This window comes from Lygodium microphyllum, chromosome 15, assembly GCF_053477565.2.
Source record: "Lygodium microphyllum isolate KBCC chromosome 15, Lygodium_microphyllum_v1.1.10, whole genome shotgun sequence".
Lineage (NCBI taxonomy): Eukaryota > Viridiplantae > Streptophyta > Polypodiopsida > Schizaeales > Lygodiaceae > Lygodium > Lygodium microphyllum.
The window spans coordinates 101,811,303-101,833,909 of NC_141149.1; the positions used below are offsets into that span (position 1 = coordinate 101,811,303).

At 42.7% G+C, this 22,607-nt stretch overlaps 1 protein-coding gene across 2 annotated transcripts in view; it reads right to left on the reverse strand.

Annotated features, from left to right (window-relative positions):
- Window positions 1-22,607, reverse strand: part of RAE1 (Transducin/WD40 repeat-like superfamily protein) — a 72,110-nt gene that overhangs the window by 34,610 nt on the left and 14,893 nt on the right. For both annotated transcript variants that reach the window (XM_087694502.1, XM_087694501.1), the window contains exons 3-5: window positions 16,866-16,952; window positions 16,698-16,766; window positions 16,429-16,622 (exon numbers count right to left, since the gene is read on the reverse strand). In XM_087694502.1, coding sequence (XP_087550628.1) covers window positions 16,429-16,622; window positions 16,698-16,766; window positions 16,866-16,952 — 350 coding nt within the window. The remainder of the gene's footprint in view (window positions 1-16,428; window positions 16,623-16,697; window positions 16,767-16,865; window positions 16,953-22,607) is intronic.

Below are 22,607 nucleotides of genomic sequence, written 5' to 3' on the forward strand. Positions count from 1 at the left end.
GAGGGGGCCGATAGATACTTCCATTTTATCCAACACATTATCTCATTGTTCAGATTACCAACCTTGTACAAGTTCGAGTGTCAATCCTTGCGCTACACAAGGCTATATGATCAAGTCCATAAGAAGTCCTCCACAACATCCATTCAGAGGAGTAAGGGTCGGTTGCCTCTTCTTCGAGAGGAAAAACCAACAGTGGCAAGAACTCATAAGATGCAAAGGCAAGACAAAACAAGGGTGACACCACTTCCTTTGACAGAAACAAATGTGTCTTTAAGTTCAGGTAAAGTGGGCGACTGTGAATTGGGTGAAAGCATTTATATATTTTGGTTGTACACTACCGCCCTTTCCAGTGAACAGGCCGGTTACACCAAGGCCCAAGGTCTTCCTTCTAGAAAACCACAGCAAACTGCTACCACTGCCTCCACTCCAGCTGGCCAGTCTAATGGGGCCACGCCTCCCACTACTGTACCATTTGCTCCATTTGCCCTAGCAACTATTGGATATGTGGCACACAAACAGTCTCAGCAACCTATCTCCTTCACTACTACTGAAGGATTGGCTGATAGGTCTACTAGTGACTCACCTATTGCACTTTATGCATCCATTCCTAGGACATTCACTGCACCTTCTAGGACCACTTCCCCACCTCACCATATACAATGGTAGCCACACACAGAGCCTCTCTCTTTTTAGACTTTCGCTACACAATTACATACTCATTGCATTGTACTTAGCTTTACTTTCTTTCATTTTATTTTCAGTTTTGTTTTTTGAAGCATCTCACTACTCACATCTATGCTTGCAGATTTTAATCTCTTTTGCAGGGTTGGCTGACATATAGGCTTGCACTAGCCCTTTCTGAGCTAGAGATAGGAGATGCACGCTCTTCCTTTCATGGTTCCATAACTTGGAGTTTTACTCTTCTACCGACCTGGAGGCTTCCCCTCCCATGGCGCAGATCATGTAGCATCTCTCTAAATACTATCATGGTGGTGACTTCTATCCTTGCTCTTCCACTAGAAATACTTCATAATTTTCATCCACATGGTTCTTAGCACCAAATGAAGACCGACATCCTCATGCTCCTCTTCCTTCTTCGGCATTGACATCCAAGTTGAGAGGAGGTTCCTATTCTTCTTGGTATTCCACAAGTTTTGGCACTTTTGGTACACGGTTCAAGAGAGTTTCAATGGTCCCCCAAAACCCTAATTTTTGGGACATCCTTCAACATCTATAAATAGACAAGCTGCCCACCATTCAGTCTCATCCTTTTGTACACGTTTCTTACTCTATTGTGCACATTTCAACCATCAAACACCTACCATTTGCTGTCCAGCCATCATCGACTACAGCCCATTACTATCCAGCCCTAGACAGCTTGTTTTCAGCCATCGCCTTGCTATTTGGAGATCTCCATTTGTTGCATCATCATAGCACTTGATCAACCTGCGTTTTTAGCATCTAGTGCCAAGCGACAGACTGTTGCCATCTCTCCCACTAGACTACTACAGTACCTACGTTTTTGCTATCGAGCAAACCGTCTACATCAGCAAACACCTCTCCTGTTGTCGCCTCAGTTCCTTGACACTTTGGTAATCAATGTCTGGTGTTTCCCGCACTCTTGACACTCCGACTGGTGGTCATAGCACTTGGGATCCATCTCTAGTAAACATCACTCTTCAACACTACATTGCTCTACCCTTAGGCATTTTGTACACTCTTACACTCGCTGACAGCATTCATTCACTTCAAAGTTTCAACTAATTAGCATTTTTAAGCAACCCCAAAACACACTTAATTAATGAAAAATGCAAATTTGGTGCACGGTTGAAGAGAGTTTTAGTGGCTCCCCAAAACCCTAATTTTTGAGACACTCTTCAACATCTATAAATAGACAGGCTACCCACCATTCAGTCTCATCCTTTTGTGCAGGTTTCTCACTCTACCATGCAGATTTCAATCATCAGCCACCTACCATCTGCTATCCAACAATCACCAATTGCAGCCCATTATGATCCAACCCTAAATGGCTTGTTTTCAACCATTGCCTTGCTGTTTGGAAGCCTCCATCTACTGCATCATCATAGCACCTGATCAGATTGCGTTTTTAGCATCTAGTGTCAGGCCACAAGTTGTTTGCCGTCTCTCCCACCAGGCGACTACTGTAGTACTTGCATTTTTGCTATCCAACAAACCATCTACATCAACAAACACCTCTCCTGCATCGAGCTACCTCGATCTTTAAGCCAAAGAAGTCAGCCATCTCAACAACAACTCGTCAACCATCTTGGAAGTTGCATAAGAAAAATGACGGCAAGCGCAAGGTCACTCATAGTGAGCATTGCTCAAAGGGCTATTGTCTCACCCGCCACCAAACAAATCACTTTTACTATAACCATGAGTACTCCTAGAACAAAAAGGTGAAGTTTACTTCTAAGACTTCATTAAATACTCTCAAGACTCCAAGTATATCTTTTAAAATTTTATTCGAAGATTATTTTATTAATGCTAGCAATAGCAACAATAGTCCCATTAATAAAATTGTTTTTGATTCGTATGACCTTTTAAAGGTCACTAGGCATATAAATGCCCAAGACATTACAATTTTATTTTAAAATGATTCTATTCACAATTCTATTTCTTCTCATTTTGTATAGAGACTGCAATTCCATATGATACCCGCTAATCAAAATTATAGTGTTTGATATGCAAAGTGACCTACGGTGGATCTCTAAATCTTGTGGTATTAAATTTGAATCTTTCGATCCACCAGTTCCATCCCATCATGAATTTTCAGCTTATAAACCTTGACCATGTCGATGTCATTCTTGGCATGCCATGGTTCTTTAAAAAATATTCCTCCTTGTATATTAATAATAAAAATCATGTCTTTTCTTTTAAGCTTGATGGTTATTTTTATGTGATCAAGGATTGCTTACCCTCCGTTATCATAGAAATTAATATACATATATATGATTTCAGCAATGGAGTTTACTCAATGTTTATCTAGTCCAAGTATTACAACTTATATTTATTTTATTGAAAATGTTCAATCATCTGATTCTTAATATAGTTCAATCTCTTTTACTAATAATCTTCAAATGTAAGTGAGTATTTGGATTCGATATTACATAAATATGCTAATGTTTCTCCATCTGAGTTACCTGACGAGCTTCAGCTGTCTCACAAAACCTTAGACCATAGGATTGAAACGTTGGCTGATAGCCATTTCATCTCTTGGCAACCTTATAAATTCATCTTAAGAGAGGAAAACAAGATAGCTAGGCAACTTCAAGATTATTTAGCTAAGGTTTTTATTAAGCCGAGTAAATCCCAATGGGACGCACTTGTCCTTCTCACTAAAAAGAATAATAGCACAAACACTTCTATGTCAATTACAAAGGTCTCAATAAGGTGATCGTCAAGAATAAATATATGTTACCTAGAATGGATGACCTTGCAGATTGTCTTTGTGATGCGTACTATTTTGCCAAAATCGATCTAAGATCCATATACCGTCAAATACAGATAGCTTTGAAGCATGTCTCGAAAATTATATTTCCAATGTGGTACAAACATTATCAATTTTTTGTCCTATCTCTTGGATCAACCAATGCTCCTGAAACTTCCCAATAGATGATGAATGATTTATTTCATATGTATCTTAGAAAGTGGATAAGTTGTTGGAGAAACATGCCAAACACTTGTGTATCCTTTTATGTCTCTTAAGGTACGAATAATTGTCTGTCAAATTATCTTAGTGTGAATTTTCACATAGATGTCATCTTGATTCATGGCATTTGAATTGATCCCGAAAAAATACCAATAGTGCTTGATTGGCCATTCTAGGGACCATGATACAAAGAATTAATTGGGTTTTTTCAAAAATTCACAAAGAACTATGCTCATATTGCTAAACCCTTAACATGTTTGCTTCAGGATATCTAAAGCAAGGAGAAGCACGTTAGTCCGCCGATTACTTAGACTAGTAAGCTCAATTAATCTTTTCAAATATTCATTACCACTACACCGATGTTGCAAATTATCGATCCAAATAAATCTTCTAAGGTTCATGCGGATGCGAGCAATTATGCTTTAGGTACTATCCTTTATCAAAATGGTCGATCTATCACATTCAAGAGCTATAAGCTCACTAATACCTAAACACGTCATACCACCCAAGAGACGGAATTATTAATGGTTACCTATGCACTTTAAGTATGGTATCATTATTTATACGGCACCCAATTTATTATTTGGACGAACCACCACTCATTGAAATACATATGTAATCAGCTTGATCTTCGTGGCCGCAAGGCGAGATATGCGGAGCTTATACAAAAGTTTGATTTCGAAATTCGCTATAGGAAGGACGCAACTAATATGGTTGCTAATACTCTTAGTTAAATTTCTAAAGTCAATGCCTTATCCTTCTCTGAAATTTTTGACTAATTTCTGTCTTTCTCTCAAAGGGCGTTGCCAAAACTATCTTCACTTTGGTAAGATCTTACAACTAGTTTAAGAGGGACCTAGTAGCCCAAGAGGCTTAGGTGGTTTGAACACCCGAAGGCTAGCTATTGAGAAAAAGAGGATGGAAAAGTATTCCATTTGTAATAGATTACTTTTTAAATAAGGCAAAGTGTGTGTGTCTAATTATCAAAATATCCACAAGGAAATTTTATAGGTGTCACGATGCGTTGAGTGCTAGAGACCCTAGCATATACCGAGAACTTTGGCATTGGTTACCCGTTATTTTTATTGGCCACACATTAAGACTATGGTTGAGTCTTATGTACGTAAGTGCCTTAGTGTCAACTTGGCAAAGCTGAATGGCAAAAATAAGCGGGGATATTACATCCTTTACAAATCGCTAATAGGAAATGGAGTACGAATTCTATAGATTTTGCAATAGAGTTACCCCGTACAAGTCGAGGTCACAACGCCATCTAGGTGGTTGTTAACTAATTGACGAAGATGACTCAATTCATTCCTACAAAGACTACCATGAAAAGATATAAGTTGACTGGTCTCTTTGTCAAACACCTTTGTAGACTTTATGGTTTGCCCGATGAAATAGTCAGTGCCCATCATCCATTGTTCACTGATCATTTTAGACAAAGGGTTTTCCAAGAATTGAAAACTCAACCGTCTATATTATCCTCGAAACATCCTGAAACTGATGAACAAATCGAACGGACAAATCAAACCATAAAAAATATGCTTCCTGTATATGTCTCTCGTAGACAATCTAATTGAGAGTATTATCTTTCTCGGATTGAGTTTGCTTATAATAGTACTAAGCATTCACCTACTAGTTATAGTAGTTTATGCTTATGTACGATTATGAGCCGAAACCACTGATTGCCACTAAGTGAAAATGTAGTCTGTAATCGACTTTTTGCACAATATGCAATAAATGTTGGCGATTGCTAGGCAATAAACGTTTTATGCTAACCAACATCATATCACTAGAGAGTTCTAGGACATGTGGGTTTACCTTAAAGTCTCAAAGAACTCCAATTCAATGACTACCGGTAATTGCTATAAATTATCTTCGAGGTATTGTGGTTCTTTCTAAATTACCAAGAAAATAAGCAATGTATCTTATAAGTTGGATTTACCTTTAGAAATTAGAGTTCACCCTATATTCCATGAGTCATTTGGAAGAACGTCTAGGACAAGGTGAGTAGATTGTTCTCATTGAGGAAGTCCCAAGGCTTGAGGATACTACTTGTTACATTCCACTCAAACTTGAATTGATTCTCGACCTTAGGACTAAACGATCCCATCGAACCGTTTATCTCAAGTATTTGGTCAAGTGAAAAAACCACTCAAAGGCAAGAGGCTATCTAGGAGTCGATACATTTGTTGAAGAGTCACTTTTCTCACTTCATCCTTGAGGATATTGCTAAGGACAGCAATCATTCATAAGGGGGAAAGTGTTATATCCATCCGCATAGGCATTAGTAACATTGGTCATAGTGTTCATGAAGTGACTTGATACGATTGCACTAACACACTCTCGGGTTAGGGCAACGTAGTCCTATTTATAGGACTCAAGGCCCTATTGCACACTTTCATTGTGTGATCACCACTCGTGGACTCTTGGCCCGATGGCCAACACATCCATACACCAGGATGGTGTGAATTGGTGGTATGGGATACCAATCACAATAGCAGGGAACAGCCGTCTTGAAGCCCCAAAACACAGGAACGCCGTCCCAAACGGATGTGCCAAAATGGGACATCGAAATGGTACAGGGAACATCCCCTGTCCCATCCCCAACAACCATTCCCCCATCCCAGCCATCCCCTACCCTATCCCCTTGTCATATCCCCTATTAGGGGACGTTTTTAACAAGGGACCTTTTTTTTTAGTGGATGTCTTTTGGGGGTTGGTTTTTTTGTGGGTTCTTTTTTGGAACTTCTTCCAAGGACTTCCCCTTTTGTAACACATACACATATAAAATCGGCATATTTTGCATGAAGTCGAATCAAATCGGTCCACATTACACATACAATTTTTCTACAATGAAAAATACATGTATGCATGCATGCACATACATATGTTCTTGGTAGTATACATTCACCCACACACAGTGACATGGGACCGGTTTTGGGGACAGAGATGGAAATAGGGACGGGGGCAAGAATAATGAATTGCCATCCCCTGTTACCATGAGAGGGGGCTCTAATATGGGGATGGGACTGGGATGCTATGGGGATGGGATGGGACTAGGATTAGAAGCTACAAAATGGACAGCCCTTATTACTATGCCCACACATCCACCCATATCACATGCATATATTTTCAAATGCTATTTATGTATGTCGTCCCCTCACCCATCCCTGACCCCGTCTCCGTTCCCATCCCTATTCCATGTTACTATGATGTCAACCCTTGGGATGCAGTCATGACCCGGAGAGCTGCTTGCTCCCATGCTCAAGGGTGAACCCGTTTGGCTCTATGGCTAGGAGGTGAGTCTGATGTCTAGCCCTTTTATGGCGAGTTTGTCCTGCATTATGTCTCATGTTGTGAAAGTTCAATCTAAGGGGGGCATTTCACCTCCTAAGCAATGTTTTGGTCTTGATACACGTGGGATTGGATACCTTTTCATGTGCGCTCTCGAGGGTAATTGGTTTAGGAGTGGAACTCCCCATTATTCTTGTATACATCATGGGTATTAGGCACTAGACTTATGTGCACTTCATGGGCTCTAGTGGGTGCCACATTTAGACCACCTAATGGCTATTTACACTCGCTAATCTAATTCTCTTAGGCCTCTACTCCATTGTTCAATGCTGTCGATATAGGCCTCCACTCCTCCTTTTGTACCATCATCGTTGCATCACCTAGCATCCTTGGAGAGAGAGATTGGAGGGATTGTCACTGGTCATCAATCTAATAGTTACCATGATGGGATTGTACTTCATTCTTGTGCTTTCATTATAGATTCCATTGCACATTCATGATACTCGTGCTTTGTGTTTATTGCTTCCAGTTCTGTTGTGCTCTCTCGCATGGTATTAGACATCTAGCTTGCTAAATCATGGTGCTCCCTGTGCTGGAGTTTTTTTCTGACCTCAGGTGCTGAGCTGCTGCATTTGTTGAGCATCCTATCTTAATAGGAGCACAACAGCATGTTCTCCAACTTGGCGACCTGTTTTAGTGATGATGACAGCTGATCACCCTTGCATTTGGGCTCCTTTGTTAGAGATCAGATCGCTGTGCAGTCGGACTGCACAGTCGGACTGCCACGTGGCAGTCCGACCTGTACAGTCAGTCGGCTGCATTTAATGCAGCCGACAGGGTATTTCTGGCGCCTATTTCCTGGCAGATTTCGGCTATTTATAGTCGACACTTTCAGCAGTCTGGACACACACTTCTCTGACGCAGATTACAGACTGGTGACGCGCAGTTTCTGTCTCTGTTCACAGATTTCAGACAGCAGACAGTGCAGACTGCAGCAGACTTCGAGGTGGACAGCAGGTTGCATCGTCGAGGTGGAGACACGCAGTCCAGCGCACTGCGCCCTTGTATATCTTTGTATTCAGCATTCTTTATACAGCAGATCTTCATCGTCCACTGTCTCTTTCTCTCCCTTCTCTCTCTGCGTTCTCTCTCTCTCTCAGTCCTACGCTTCCGCACCGCTGCACTCTGACATGGTATCAGAGCAGTGTTTGAGGGCTGATTGAGCGCAGAATCAACCTGAAGAGGAGTTTCCATCGCGACACAAATTTGCGTTTTTTGCGTTTAAGGGCAGACAGGAGGGCTGCGCCTTGGAACAAGGCTGAAACGAGTGTGGGCGCACAGGAAAGGAGTACAGGTGGTGGATTTGCTGCTGTTTACTGCTGTTTGACGCAGAGGAAGTTTGAGTTTTCAGCCCACAAGTGCAGGTTTTGCTTTTTCATCGCCTCCAACGGGTGAAGAAGCTACAGGACGCGGAAGAGCCTTAGCATGCTGAGTTTTCCCAGTCAGAGGGGGCTGCTTTTGTGTTTGAGAAGGCATTGCAGGTGAAGATGTCTACAGAGGTGGACTTGGAGTTCCAGGCGATTATGGACCGGAAGGTGCCTGTCTTACCGGCTCTTCCTACAGATCAGAAGCTCGACGGCGACAACTACCGCATTTGGCGCGTCATGATGTTGGCCATCCTTGAGTCCTATGATTTGGCGGAGTTGGTATAGGAGGAGATTGACCGGCCCTCGGTAAGAGATGAGTCCAAACTCTCTTCCGATGCTCGTGCGGAATTGGCCAGGGCCCAATCTCATTGGGACAAACTGAATGCTACGATTCGATCCTTTCTCTTTCTATCATGCACTACAGCCGTGATCGCTCACATCGAGCACTTGACGGTGGCTCGTGAGATATGGTTGGAGCTTGATCAAATGTACAATCGGATGACCCTGATGAAGAGGATTTCTTTGGAGGTTCAGATGCGGACCTTGTCCGTAAATAAGTCTTCTTCGCTACGGGAGCACATTAACAAGCTAAGGCAGCTACAGATGCAGGTTCAGAATGCGGGGAAGCCGATTTCCTCCGAAGACATGGCGATCACACTATTGTCCCAGTTGCCACCACGATTCGGTACATTTTACTCTGCCCTTATTGCTTCGGGGCGAGAGTCTACTCTTCGGTGGGAAGAGTTGGTTCCTATGGTCTTGGACCAAGAGGAACAGTTAAAGGGACAGAATGCTTCCAAGTCGGAGGCGCTGATAGGTCAAGCCTCTCAGAAGAAGGGGAAGGACCAAAAGAAGAAGAAGGGGGATAACAAGTCCAAGAAGGACAAGGACAAGGACAAGGACAAAGATTCCACATGCCATATTTGTGGAAAGACTGGCCATTGGAAGAAGGATTGCCCTGACAAAGACACGAAGGACACCAAGAAGAAGGACACCAAGGATTCTGGAGCGGTGGCTGCACCCTCATCAGCTGCATTTCTTCATCTAGCTGTCATTGAGGACGCTTCACCGAATGCTTCTGATGCTGCGATGACGGCTCCCCAAGCTCGAGAGTGGATTGTTGATAGTGGTGCCTCACGGCACATGACTCCTTCATCAGATGGTGTTGCCCAACTACGACCCTCGCGTGGGCAGATTCTCATTGGAGACAGCTCTTCAGTTTCTATTGCAGGTCGGAGTAAGATGCAGCTTATTCCGAATGGACGAGGTGGTACCCATACCTCAGAGGTTTTGCATGTACCAGGATTAGGGTACCATCTCCTTTCAGTTCATAAGATTTGCTCCCTTGGTCTTTTGGTGGAGTTTGACAGTTCTACGGTGCGAGTCCTTGATCGTGGATCGAGGAAGGTTCTCTCATCTGGATATGAGGAGAACGGCATTTACAAACTGAAGTCTTCCACTGCCCTCTCTACTCTTCTTCTTACCTCACAGTCCCAGTCTGAGTTATGGCATGCTCGGTTTGGTCACCTGAACTATGACTATCTTCGGAGGGCGTCACGTGGACAGCTTGTTCGAGGGTTGCCGGATATAGTGGTGAGCCAGCAGCCATGTGTCTCCGTGTCTCCTGCATTCGGGGGAAGCAGCATAGAGATGCCATTCCCCACACAGCTTCGCGGCGGTCTACTTCACCGATGGAGCTAGTATCTACGGATCTTTGTGGCCCTATGAGGAATGAGTCCCTGCGTGGGAGCTCGTACTTCATGCTGATCGTGGATGACTATAGCAGGATGACATGGGCCTATTTTTTGGCACTAAAGTCAGAAGCTTTCTCGCACTTCAAGGATTGGCTTCTCTTTGAGGAGAACCGATCAGGCCGGAAGTTGAAGACCTTGCGATCCGACAAGGGAGGTGAATTTGTGTCTAATGAGTTTGCTCGGTTTTGTGCAGATAGAGGAATTCACCAGGAGTTTGCCAATACCAATACTCCTCAAGAAAATGGTATTCTTGAACGGAAGAACCGCAGTGTGATAGAGATGGCGCGCACCATGATGGAGCACCGACAGACCCCTCAGGTTCTGTGGGCCGAGGCTGTGGCTACTGCAGTCCACATCCTTAATCGATCCCCTACTTCGGCCGTGGAAGGGATGACTCCATTTGAGGCTTATTTTGGGACGAAGCCAGATGTTTCTTACTTTCGGGTCTTTGGGTGTGATGCCTATGTTCACATTCCCAAGGCTCACCGTGATAAATTTGAAGCAGCTTCCCAAAAACAGGTATTTGTTGGCTACAGCTCCCAGTCCCAAGGCTACCGACTGTATGATCCCGTCAAGCGGGATGTGTACACTAGCCGTGATGTGCGGTTTGTGGAGGTTCCGGCTACTTCAACGGGTGAGGAGCATCCCGTTCTTGGAGATCCAGGGGAGAGTTGGGCTCCTTCTACAGTTCCACTAGAGCCCGTGCCTTTTGATTATGATTCTGTTTCTGAGACAGAGTCTACTGTTCCACCGGACGCCTCTGAGGAGTTACCACCGGTGGATATTCCAAAGTCTTCTGCTGATGGAGAACATCGAGGGGAGGTTCGGCCTCCTCCTCGCTGGGCCCGTGACACACTCCGTGATTCAGGGATCGAGGGGGTTCCTGAGGAGTGGGGACCGCAGGATGGTCCGCGGCGGTCACGGAGGCACCAGGCACATTCGACGGAGCTTGTGTGCTCCAACTATTGTTTGATAACCCGTGTTATGCAGGATCGAGAGCCCACCTCCGTGAAGGAGGCTTTACAGTCCGCACCATGGAAAAAAGCTATGGAAGCCGAGTTGGAGGCTATTGAGAGGAATGGCACTTGGTCACTCGTGCCCCGCTCCCCGAAGAAGAAGGTGATTGGAGTCAAGTGGGTCTTCAAGACCAAATATCTCAGTGATGGTACTTTGGATAAGCACAAGGCTCGCCTTGTTGCTAAAGGTTTTGCACAACGCCCAGGGATTGACTGTCATGACACTTTTGCCCCCACCGCTCGTATGGCGACCATTAGAGTTGTTCTTGCTTTGGCTGGCCATAGGAGATGGCCTGTTTATCAGTTGGATGTGAAGTCGGCCTTCCTGAATGGTGATTTGAAGGAGGAGATCTATGTTGAGCAGCCTCCTGGCTTTGGTTCTTCAGATGGGAAAGTCTACAGGTTGAAAAAGGCCTTGTATGGCCTCAAGCAGGCCCCGCGTGCATGGAACGAGAAGATTGATTCGTTCCTCTAGTCTCAGTTGGGATATCGGCGGTCCAAGGCCGATCCGCAGCTGTATGTTCACACTTCCAAGGATGGTTGTGTGTTGTTTGTCTTATATGTTGATGATTTGATTGTCACAGGTGATAATGCACAGCAGGTCCAGGAGACAAAGTCAGCTTTACATCGAACGTTCGAGATGACGGATTTGGGTCTACTCCATTTCTTTTTGGGCCATGAGATTTATCAATCTCAGAGGGGGATCTTTATCTCTCAACAGAGATATGTACAGGAGCTCTTGGTGTCTTTTGAGATGAAAGATTGTCGGGCCCTCTCTACTCCTATGGATCCGAACTGGAAGGCCACTTTCCATTCAGCTTCTCCTTTGGCGGATGCGTCCCGCTATCGACAGTTGATTGGGTCCTTGATTTGGCTTCTCAACACCAGGGTTGATCTATGTTTTGCTGTTGGGCTCTTGGCAGGGTTCATGAGTGAACCTAAGACGGTGCATTGGCAGGCTGCTCAGAGGATACTTCGGTATCTAAGGGGGACGTCTGATTTGGGGATTCATTAACCCGCAGGGACAGATGGGTCAGATCTTGTACTTGCAGGTTGGAGCGACTCGGATTGGGCCGGTGACGTGGACCACAGGCGGTCTACTACAGGTTACTGTTTTACTTTGGGTGCAGGTGTTATTTCATGGAGTAGCAAGAAGCAGCCCACGGTAGCCCTTTCGTCTATTGAGGCGGAGTATTGGGCCGCGTCTTCCACCACATGCGAGGTTGTGTGGCTTCGGAGATTATTGGAGAAGCTTGGGTGCCCCCAGACTCGTCCTACATTGCTGCGATGTGACAATGAGAGTTGCATTGCCTTGGCAAGGAACCCTGTTTTTCATGCCCGGACGAAGCACATTGAGATCCAGTACCACTTCATCCGAGAAAAGCTTCTGGATGAGACCATCACTGTGGAGTATTGCAAGACGGAGGATAATCTTGCGGATTTGTTTATGAAGGCGCTTCCTCAGGCTCTACTTCGGAGACATTCCAGATCCCTCAGGCTTCTGCCCTGCCCAGGCTCTGAGAGGGGGTGTTAGAGATCAGATCGCTGTGCAGTCGGACAGGCAGAGTGCAGTCGGACTGCCACGTGGCAGTTCGACCTGTACAGTCAATCGGCTGCATTAATGCATTTAATGCAGCCGACAGGGTATTTCTGGCACCTATTTCCTGGCAGATTTCGGCTATTTATAGTCGACACTTTCAGCAGTCTGGACACACACTTCTCTGACGCAAATTACAGACCGGTGACGCGCAGTTTCTGTCTCTGTTCACAGATTTCAGACAGCAGACAGTGCAGACTGCAGCAGACTTCGAGGTGGACAGCAGGTTGCATTGTCGAGGTGGAGACACGCAGTCCAGCGCACTGCGCCCTTGTATATCTTTGTATTCAGCATTCTTTATACAGCAGATCTTCATCGTCCACTGTCTCTTTCTCTCCCTTCTCTCTCTGCGTTCTCTCTCTCTCAGTCCTACGCTTCCGCACCACTGCACTCTGACACCTTGACGGCAATTTTTATGCTCCATGCTTCCTATGTTAACTGTATGTTGTTGTGGACTGATGGTCTTCCTTTCCAATTGCCTTTTTGGACTGAACTGCTAGCATTTGTTTGTTTTGACTGACCTTTTGACTCTTTGACCAATGTTTTGGCTGACACACTTGACATCAGCACTTTTGTGCTTGAGATAAGAGTCTTCCATGTTTGATTCAGTACTAGCACTCAAACCTTGTGCATGGTTGATCCTAGTCTTGTTTGTACTTTGTGTTTTTGTTATGTGTGATTAAACTACACCCTTTGAACTGTTGAACTCTTGCTTTTGTTTGGGCACCACATATCTCTCTCTACCTTTCTCATTTCTTACTATGAGTTTTTTTAATCTAATGGCACCACATGTAATAACAAGGAGGACAACTTCCAAAAGTGAACATGAATCTGTTCTCAGGTTATGAGTGAGACTGCTTTCTTGAGCTGGAAATGGTTATATGACTGTGCTTAGAGGTGGAGAAAGGGGTGATAAGAAGGCAGCAGCAAAGTTGTACTTCTACAGCAAGAAAGGGTATCAGAAAGGGTATCCCCAAAAAAACTACAAGAAGCCAGCAACTTTGCAAGAGGAGGAGGTGAAACATCCCCTCACCATTCAACTTGCACACGAGACATGATGCAAGCCAAACTCACCATAAAAGGGATCCGGCATCAAACTCACCTCCCAGCCATAGAGCCATACAGGCTCACCCCCGAGCTTGGGAGCTTGATGGTCGTTTCCATGTGATCGAGGGCTGTTTACCCTCCGGGATCACAAACAAACAATGTACATATGATTTCAGCAATGGAGTTTACTAAATGTTTTTCTGATCCAAGTATTACAACTTATATTTGTTTCGTTGAAAAAGTTCAATTGTGTGCATGTTGGATCCTAGGGGAACGTTTCAAAAGGAGGCAAAAAGGCAAAGCACAACTTGAATTCTTCATCCTCATCCAATTCTAATCAAACAACCTAGGCTGTTGTGACCACAAATCGTATTCACATGTTGCTATTTCTTCTTTCGTTACTCCTGATGAAGTGCAAACCTTGGGCATGAGTACCATGGAGACCTAAACCTATACTAATATGTGAATATGAGAAGAAGTGGCTTTAGTTGGTCAGACAAGTTCTATTTTTGGTCCATTGCCTTCTCACACTTGATGCCAACCCATCCCACCCACTAGCTCACTCATTCAATCTTTTGTTGCTCAAATTCAATTACAAACATTTTCCTATACATCACACTAGGAGTTGTGATCCTTTAGGCACGAATAGCTTAGTCCCAATTCCTATTTCCCTACTAGATGGGGAAGCTACAACAATGATGGGAGTGCACAATGGAAGTAAAAGTAATAAACACAAGGCATGAACACAAACACAATGAATAGTGAATAGAGAAGAACAATGAAGTCCAAGAGAATCTTGAATGGGCAACGAAATCATAACAAATGAACGAGAATGAACTTCAATACCACAAAGGTAATCTCCACTCTCCCTTTCTCCAAGAAGGCCAAGCAATGCAATGATGATATGATGGTACAAATAGGAGAGGAAGCCTATATAAAGGCAATAAAAAAGCCACAGTTTGAGAGAATCAGTTCACCCAATCAGCCAATATGAATAGTGCCTAATGGTTTAAATGTGGTACCCACTAAAACCCATGAAATGCACATAAATACAATGCTTAATATTCATGATATGTACAATACTAACACCGTTTCTCAGATCATCAGTGATTTTTACAATGAAAAATTTGATGATGTATGGCTCAAAAATCAACCATCCAAGAAGATCCCTTGAATCTCCACTATGTCCAATACTGTAGCAGGCATCAGAAAATCTACAAGATCATAGTACATACAACAACAACAATGGATAGAACCATGGATACCCAAGTCTTGGGCACATCAAACCAATGCTAAGATGTCTTGGAGATATCACTGATATCAATGTCAACCATGCTTGGACCTCGATTCACAAAGAGTAGAAATAGCCGAATTCTCTTTGTTTGTCGCAAGCCACCTTGTAGAAGCACATCGTGGCCATGGATTTCCCACCTTCAACCATCTTAGCAAAGGGGGTCTCCATGTGGAAACCAACTAGGAGCAAAGGCCGGTTTGCTATCGTATCTCCCATCATGGACCAGAAGGGACACTAACTTTGGGGAAACTACCAAATAAATCGATGCATGTAGAAAGCTATACACACGGGATCACTGCACCAAATATGACTTAGGCTGGGATGCCCCATTACCATCTAATAGTCCATTTCTAGATCGGGAACTTTTGTGGAGCGACATCACTAAAGAGAGAACTTTAGTAAATACAAAGACCCAACTGAGGTCGAAAGCATAGCTCATCTCGTTTAAAACCTCGTGATTGTGAGTGCAAGTGTGTGCGTTTGATTCCAGCTCTCGTGAAAATTTGAGCTATAGTATATACTCATCTACGGAGAGGCAAAAATAACATGTTACCACCAACCACCCATCAACAAAACAACCACCACCCCCACAACACCCACCCTTTTTTTTTAGCCTACCCAATTGTCCTATGAAGGGATACATCCTAAGTCGATCTCCCTTGCATGAAGCCTCTCTCACACATAACAATAATGCACCTCAATGTGCTTAGTGCAAGCATGAAACACTAGGTTCCTTGCAATTGCCATGGCACTCTGTCAATATAGATAGGAATGGATGATTGCTATCCCACTCTCAAATAGCCAAAATGTGTCCGAGTCATACACATTCCAGCATACCTGTAAATGTTGCCCCATATTCAACCTCACAGCTGGATGTCGCCACTGTGGACTGCTGCTAACTTAGCCAAGAGATGCATGAATCACCAAGTATGTAACGATTACTAGTGGGCACTCCAGTGTCAAAGCAAGAAGCCCAATCATGGTCTGTAAATGCAAGCATGTAGAAGTGCCTCAAGGTTAGAAGAGGACCAAAAGCTGACTGCCTTTGAGATACTGAAAGGGACATTTGATTAAATTTCCATTCAAATTTAATTCTTAACTACACATTTTCAAATAGGGAAGACTGCAATAAAAATTGTAATTTGATCCTTTGCTCACATCTCCCGCTCTTTTTTGCTTACCATAAACTAACAAAAACAGATTTGGGAAGTATATTCTTCTCTTTATTTGGATGCGACTACATTATATAAAACTACAGCAGCTTCATACTGTAACTATTCATGCTTTCTGCATTGTAATCATGTTAGCTCAAAGCATTACCGCAGTGTCTTATCCCAGCTTCCAGTTACAAGAAGGTTCATTTCAGGAATCCATTCAATCTCTTTAATAGGTGCATCGTGCATGCCAACAGTAACAGCCTGACCGCCAGATAAGAGAGGCCACATCTTTGCCTGCTTGTCACATCCTCCTGAAAAAACAGTTGTGCCATCATCTTTCCATGTAGAGCATAGTACCTGCAGCAGATACATGACTTTAGAAAGACCAAATATTCCTTGTCATGGGCAAAAAAGCATGTACCAAATACTCACTGGTTGATCATGTGAGATTGCTGCCTTCGGGACACTGCCTCCATATTGCTGAATCTCCCAGCATCGGACCTACAAAATTTGGCAAACCTCAAAAGTAGATTTACATTGTGATTACAACAAAGATGCAATGAAAATCCACAAAAAGGACACTGACCCTGCTTTCCCCACCTGATTATCCCATGATGTCGCTACCAGATGATTGGCTTTTGGACTAAAGCTAAGACTTGAAATTCCATCTGAGGGAGGTTGAACCACCTGGGAAGAAAAAGTCTTATTTACTCTTATGTTGCTATGACTTCATGCGACACTTCTTTGTGTGATCAATTACAGAAAAGGAGCTAGTGGAAATTAAAATTTTCAAAAACAGAACCTATAAGCTTGTCTATGAAAAGGTTGCAAGGTTAGATTGACTTTTTCGTCTCTTCCCTTCCATTCTATTGTTAGAATGGATCTCTTCCTCAACCATATCATTCCAAATGAGGTTGTTATTAAGTTCATCATCTTTCCCTTCCTCTTCCAGCTCAGCAAGTTCAAGGACAGATGGATTTATAAGCTTGTCTATGAAAAGGTTGCAAGGTTAGATTGACTTTTTCGTCTCTTCCCTTCCATTCTATTGTTAGAATGGATCTCTTCCTCAACCATATCATTCCAAATGAGGTTGTTATTAAGTTCATCATCTTTCCCTTCCTCTTCCAGCTCAGCAAGTTCAAGGACAGATGGATTTATCAAATACGAGATCTTTAAAAATTCACTTTGGCATCTCTATATGAGCCTACCAAGATCTACAAGACTAGAATTGAGAATTGATTGCTGAGCATTTTCGGTCAGTTGGCTAGTTGCTTGTCCCAGCCTACTTGTCTTTTGAAGCTTCATGCAGTTGACACTAGGTTTTTCCCTTCTGACATCTCATGATGATTCTGTTCCATCTCTATCATATCGTATCACACATTATGTAGACTAGTGCTCTCTCTCTCTCTCTCTCTCTCTCTCTCTCTCTCTCTCTCTCTCTCTATATATATATATATATATATATATATATATATATATATCATGTGGCTACCCTAGAGGTAGGCCACTTATTTTATTAATCCACTAACCCAGGTTCAAATCTCCCTTTTTCTAAGCTGCTGTCATCATTTCAACCTGATCCGGTGCCCTCACCGAGGCCTCGGGCTGCGTGCAGGGACTGATCAGTCCACTCCTTTGTGTTCAGCATTCTTATTCAATCAGTCCAAATTTCTTTCATTCTTCTTCTCTTTTTTTTTTCGTGAAGATAATTGTATTAAGAAGTAAATATTTACAATAGACCATCAAGTCAGCATAGAGCTAATAGACATAAACTCTCTCTCACCGGAAATATTTACATGAGGCCTGCAGGCTCTCAAAACAACCTATTACATGAACAGTACTAATAAATCACACAGAAGGAACAGCTGGAATAGAGTGAACAATCGCCAGCCAGGGAGCAGCAATATCCAGAAGAACCAGGTCAGCTAACATCATAGAAGATTTGCCATAACACTAATCCATGCACACAAGCCACATGCCCATGGATGCCTGATGCTGAATCAAAAATAAAGGCATTGCGAGTACGCCTTCATTCCTCTCTCTCTCTCGTGTTCATGGTTCTCTTCCATTGTGCACTCTCACAAGATTGACCTTCAATTTGTCAAAAGTGGTGCAACAATGGAAGCATAAACATAAGCTGTAATAAATTGCTGAAACACAAGACAAAAGAGAAAGGGAAAGCAAAACACAATACAGATGTATGCTCGGGAAATGGAATCTATATATCAGACACGAGACTGTCGTATACAACAGTGAGTCACTGGCTGCATGGGCACCGGCACCGACTCCTCTCTCCACAGGAACTCCAGGTGGTGAACTAACCAACTGAGGAGAAGGAGCCCAAAGCAAATAGGCACAAATAATGCCATAAAATATGTCAGGTTGGCCAGCATTTAATGCTGGTCGGCCAGCAATAAATGTCAAATGTGACCATAAAATGACACAATTTGCTGGGTCAAATCTAGCTCCAAATCTGATTGAGATGGGCTGACCTCTTGGAAATGCCAAAATTAGACAATTTCCAAACCTAATCCAAGTACTAGGTCTTCAATCTTCGAGCACAAGAGGTTCATCATCATTTGGACATTTATTTTCTCTCTCTTCACTTGGTAATTATGATTTTATTACTGATTTTTACTCATGGCCAGTAATATTAATGATTTGTTGGGGGTATGCTTGGCGCTGACGACAAGCTCGACGGCACTAATTACCCGATGTGGGCTTACATGATGCTACATGTTCTTCTTGTGAAGAATTTATGGCATATCGTCAATGGTACCAAGCAAAGGCTAGCTTCTCCAACACTAGCATCGCCTCTAACCTCCGCATCAAGAGGCAGCTCTCATGATGCTGAATCATCTTCCTCTTCCACATCACCTCCCACTCGAGCAAATCGTCAATTGAAGATCATATGAGAGAGATCTCCACAAGTGTGCTCCACAACAAGGGTTTCTTATAGACGCTTGTTCTCGCGATTTACAACTCTTAGCCTAGACAAGGCTATAATACCATGAAAATATTTTTGTGGGGTTTTTGGGGGGCGGGGGGAGAGAGAGAGAGAAGGGGGGGAGCTTAAGCTTTTACAAGATACACAACACATAGAGAATGCACACAAGATAAGAAGCTGAAACCCCTAATCTTTCTTCTTCTTCTTATTCTTCACTATAACAATCTACCAAGAATAAAAAGAAAGTATAACATAAATAATATACAAGCCTTGTACAACCAGTCCATAGTCTGAACACGCTAACTAGTAAGATGACTAGACAGATATCCCATAACTCGCGAAGGTGGAGTGCAGCTATAAAACATCATTGGAAGCATATGCTGATGCAAATACTAGCCACGCCAAGGATGCATGGGATCAGCCGGCATCATTGTATCAAGTGCACAATGAAGCGCGCGTTGCTTATCTACGTAAGCAATTGGAAGATATTCGCATGGAAGGAGGAAGTAACATGGATCCCCATCTCACCAATATTAAAGATCTTCGCAAATAGTTATCAAATATTGATGATGTAGTCCCACATAATCAACTTGTTTCAATTACTTTGAATGGTCTACCTAAATCTTATCAAGGTTTTGCTACTACTTTGCAATTCGTAACTATGGGCAAGTAAGTTACCTATAGCTTCAACCAGCTTGTGTCTCTTTTGTTGTGAGAAGAACAAAGCCATCTCAACCATTCCATGGCAACAACTAAACAAGCCTTTTCTACTCACCATCATGGAAAAGGTGAAGATCAAGTGAAGATCAAGCACGCTAGTCAAAAACTAGCAAATATCCATGTTGTTCATTCATGTTCTTCTTCAAATAATTCCTCCAAGACACCTTCCTATGCTGGTCCATTCTCTTCTAACCCTTTCAAAGGTACATCCAACAAACCAAAGAGGCGCAATTACTGTCGAAAGACGGAGCACAACATCACAAAATGTCATAAGCACATTGCATGGGAGAAGAGAAAGGAGTTTGGTCTTGCTGTCACCAACGAGACCGCCATGATGTTTCCTCTTATCACTGATGAGTCTTCTACTTGGTATTTCGACATCGGTGCTTCTAAGCATATCACTTCTTGTAGAGAAATATTCTCATCCACTTCTTGTGAACCTAAGGGGGGGCATGGTCATGTGTGCAAACAATGTTTCTTATGCAATTGAAGGCATTGATAATGTGCAAGTTAATACTATATCTCGCACTTCCATGACATTGCAGAATGTCCTTTATATGCCAAGCATTAAGAAGAACCTTATTTCCATCTAAGCCATTGCTACTTCGAGCTTTTGTGTTCATTTTGAAGGCCCTCAATGTACGGTTTATGATGATCACACCGATAGAGTATTCAAGTGCCCAATCAAGTATCATCATTGATAGCCCTTTTGTGTACCATTAGCAAGCAGTGAAGAGTATCTTCACTTACCTCGAGAACACCAAGGATTTAAGCCTTTTCTTCAAGGTTGTTTCTTCAATTATGCATGGATTCATGGATTGTGATTGGGCTGGTTAATCAGAAGACATTTTGACATATCTTTTTATGAAGGCTATTCCTCGGTCAAAGTTTCCAGCTATTCACTTATTTCTACATCTAATAGCTTTTGAAATGTCATAAGTCATTACATCCATAAGCATGAACGTGTGGAACCATGACTACATGTATCGTTTTTTGTAGGATTTTATTTTTATTCCTAGATCGTTCGGCTTATTTCATGGAGAGGATTATTTCATGGCTAGGCATTGATGCCCTTTGATCGATGATTTGGGCTCCCTAGGCATTTAAATTGTCATTAAATGCAATGCCAATAGTATCCTAAGCACTAAGTGACACTAGGGTTAGGATTTCCTATGACAGTTAAGCCATTTAGGGTTTCCTTTTGTTATAAAAAGACACTTTGTGCGCCATTAGCACATAAGTGTGGCATTTTCATTGTGATCACCTTGAGAGTTGTATTCTCTCTCACTCATTAATACACTAGTTCTCATTTGTATGGGTATTGTTGTGCATCGATTAATTCTTTCATTCTCATTTATTCTTCATTAAATTAATCATGAAACCACTCCACACTTGGACCAATTGTCATCTCTTCTAAAGGGATTTAAATCGATCTTAAAAAGATCAAGATAATTTAAGAGTGGCCTAGTCTTCATGATATACATGAGGTGCAAACTTTTCTTAGTTTAAGCTCCTAGTATCACCACTTCATCAAGCATTTTGTACATATCGCTTCTCCTCTCCATGGCCTCACAAAGAAGAAAAGTTATTCGCAATGGAGAGAGAGACAAGGAGAGAGAGAGAGAGAGAGAGCACAACCTTCATGAAGCTCAAAATAGCCCTCACTTATGAACCAATTCTAATTACTCTAGATTTTATAAAACCACTGTGGGTTTTTTTGTGTCAACAAACTCTCACACAAGAGACATGGTCATGTATTAGACCCTAGCAATGGATGTCAACAAAATGAATAAGAACACTCCATATTAGCTACTTGGGTTCTCAAAGATTTGCATCAATGACAACAATTTCATGTTGTCTTGGACTTTTCAAGCTTAGATTATGCAAATTTCAACAATATAACACCTCATTCAAGGCCATCTACCGCATCAAAAGGTGAAAATCACAAAATTTTGCTCTCACCATATATGGAACTGTTGTGGTTATACTATTGGACGTTGGTACTTCATGTGTTTACCATGAGACATCAACATCATGTTGCATGCCAAGAGAAAGGGAGTGTATATCAATCTCATGTGCTATCCTTGCTACATTGGAACCAATAATTACCAGTTACTATGAGATTTGCAAAGATATACAGTTCCAAACGCTCCATTTATTTGACCATGATAATTATTATCGCATTCCTCCCCTCATCACAACATTTAGAATTGATATTTGCTTTGATATCAAAAATTTGAGTGTGTCATGTGAGATTTGCCATTACCTATTTTAGGGTAACACATATACTTAAATGTAATAGTTAACTTTCTCTTTGATGTACTTGTTGAGAAACCACTTCTTCACTTTACACACTTCATTTAGGGTTTTGCATTGACAGCCCCAAAAAGGGCTAGTGTCCACATTTTGGACACTTTTTCATATGTGTCCACACGCTTGGGACCTACATTATTTGTAGCTGGGCTTCTCCTCCATCACCTCACATCACTCTTTGTCTCACAGAGGCTACTAGGACCTGCATTTTTGCAGCCTGGCTCATCTTCCGTCATCTAGCGTCATCATTATCCACTTGATGTCCACATCTAGGCTACCCTCCCTACATTTGACAGCTCCAACACTCTGGGATTTGCGTTTTGCTGCCCAGGTCACTCTCGGCATTAGACGACTACAATTTG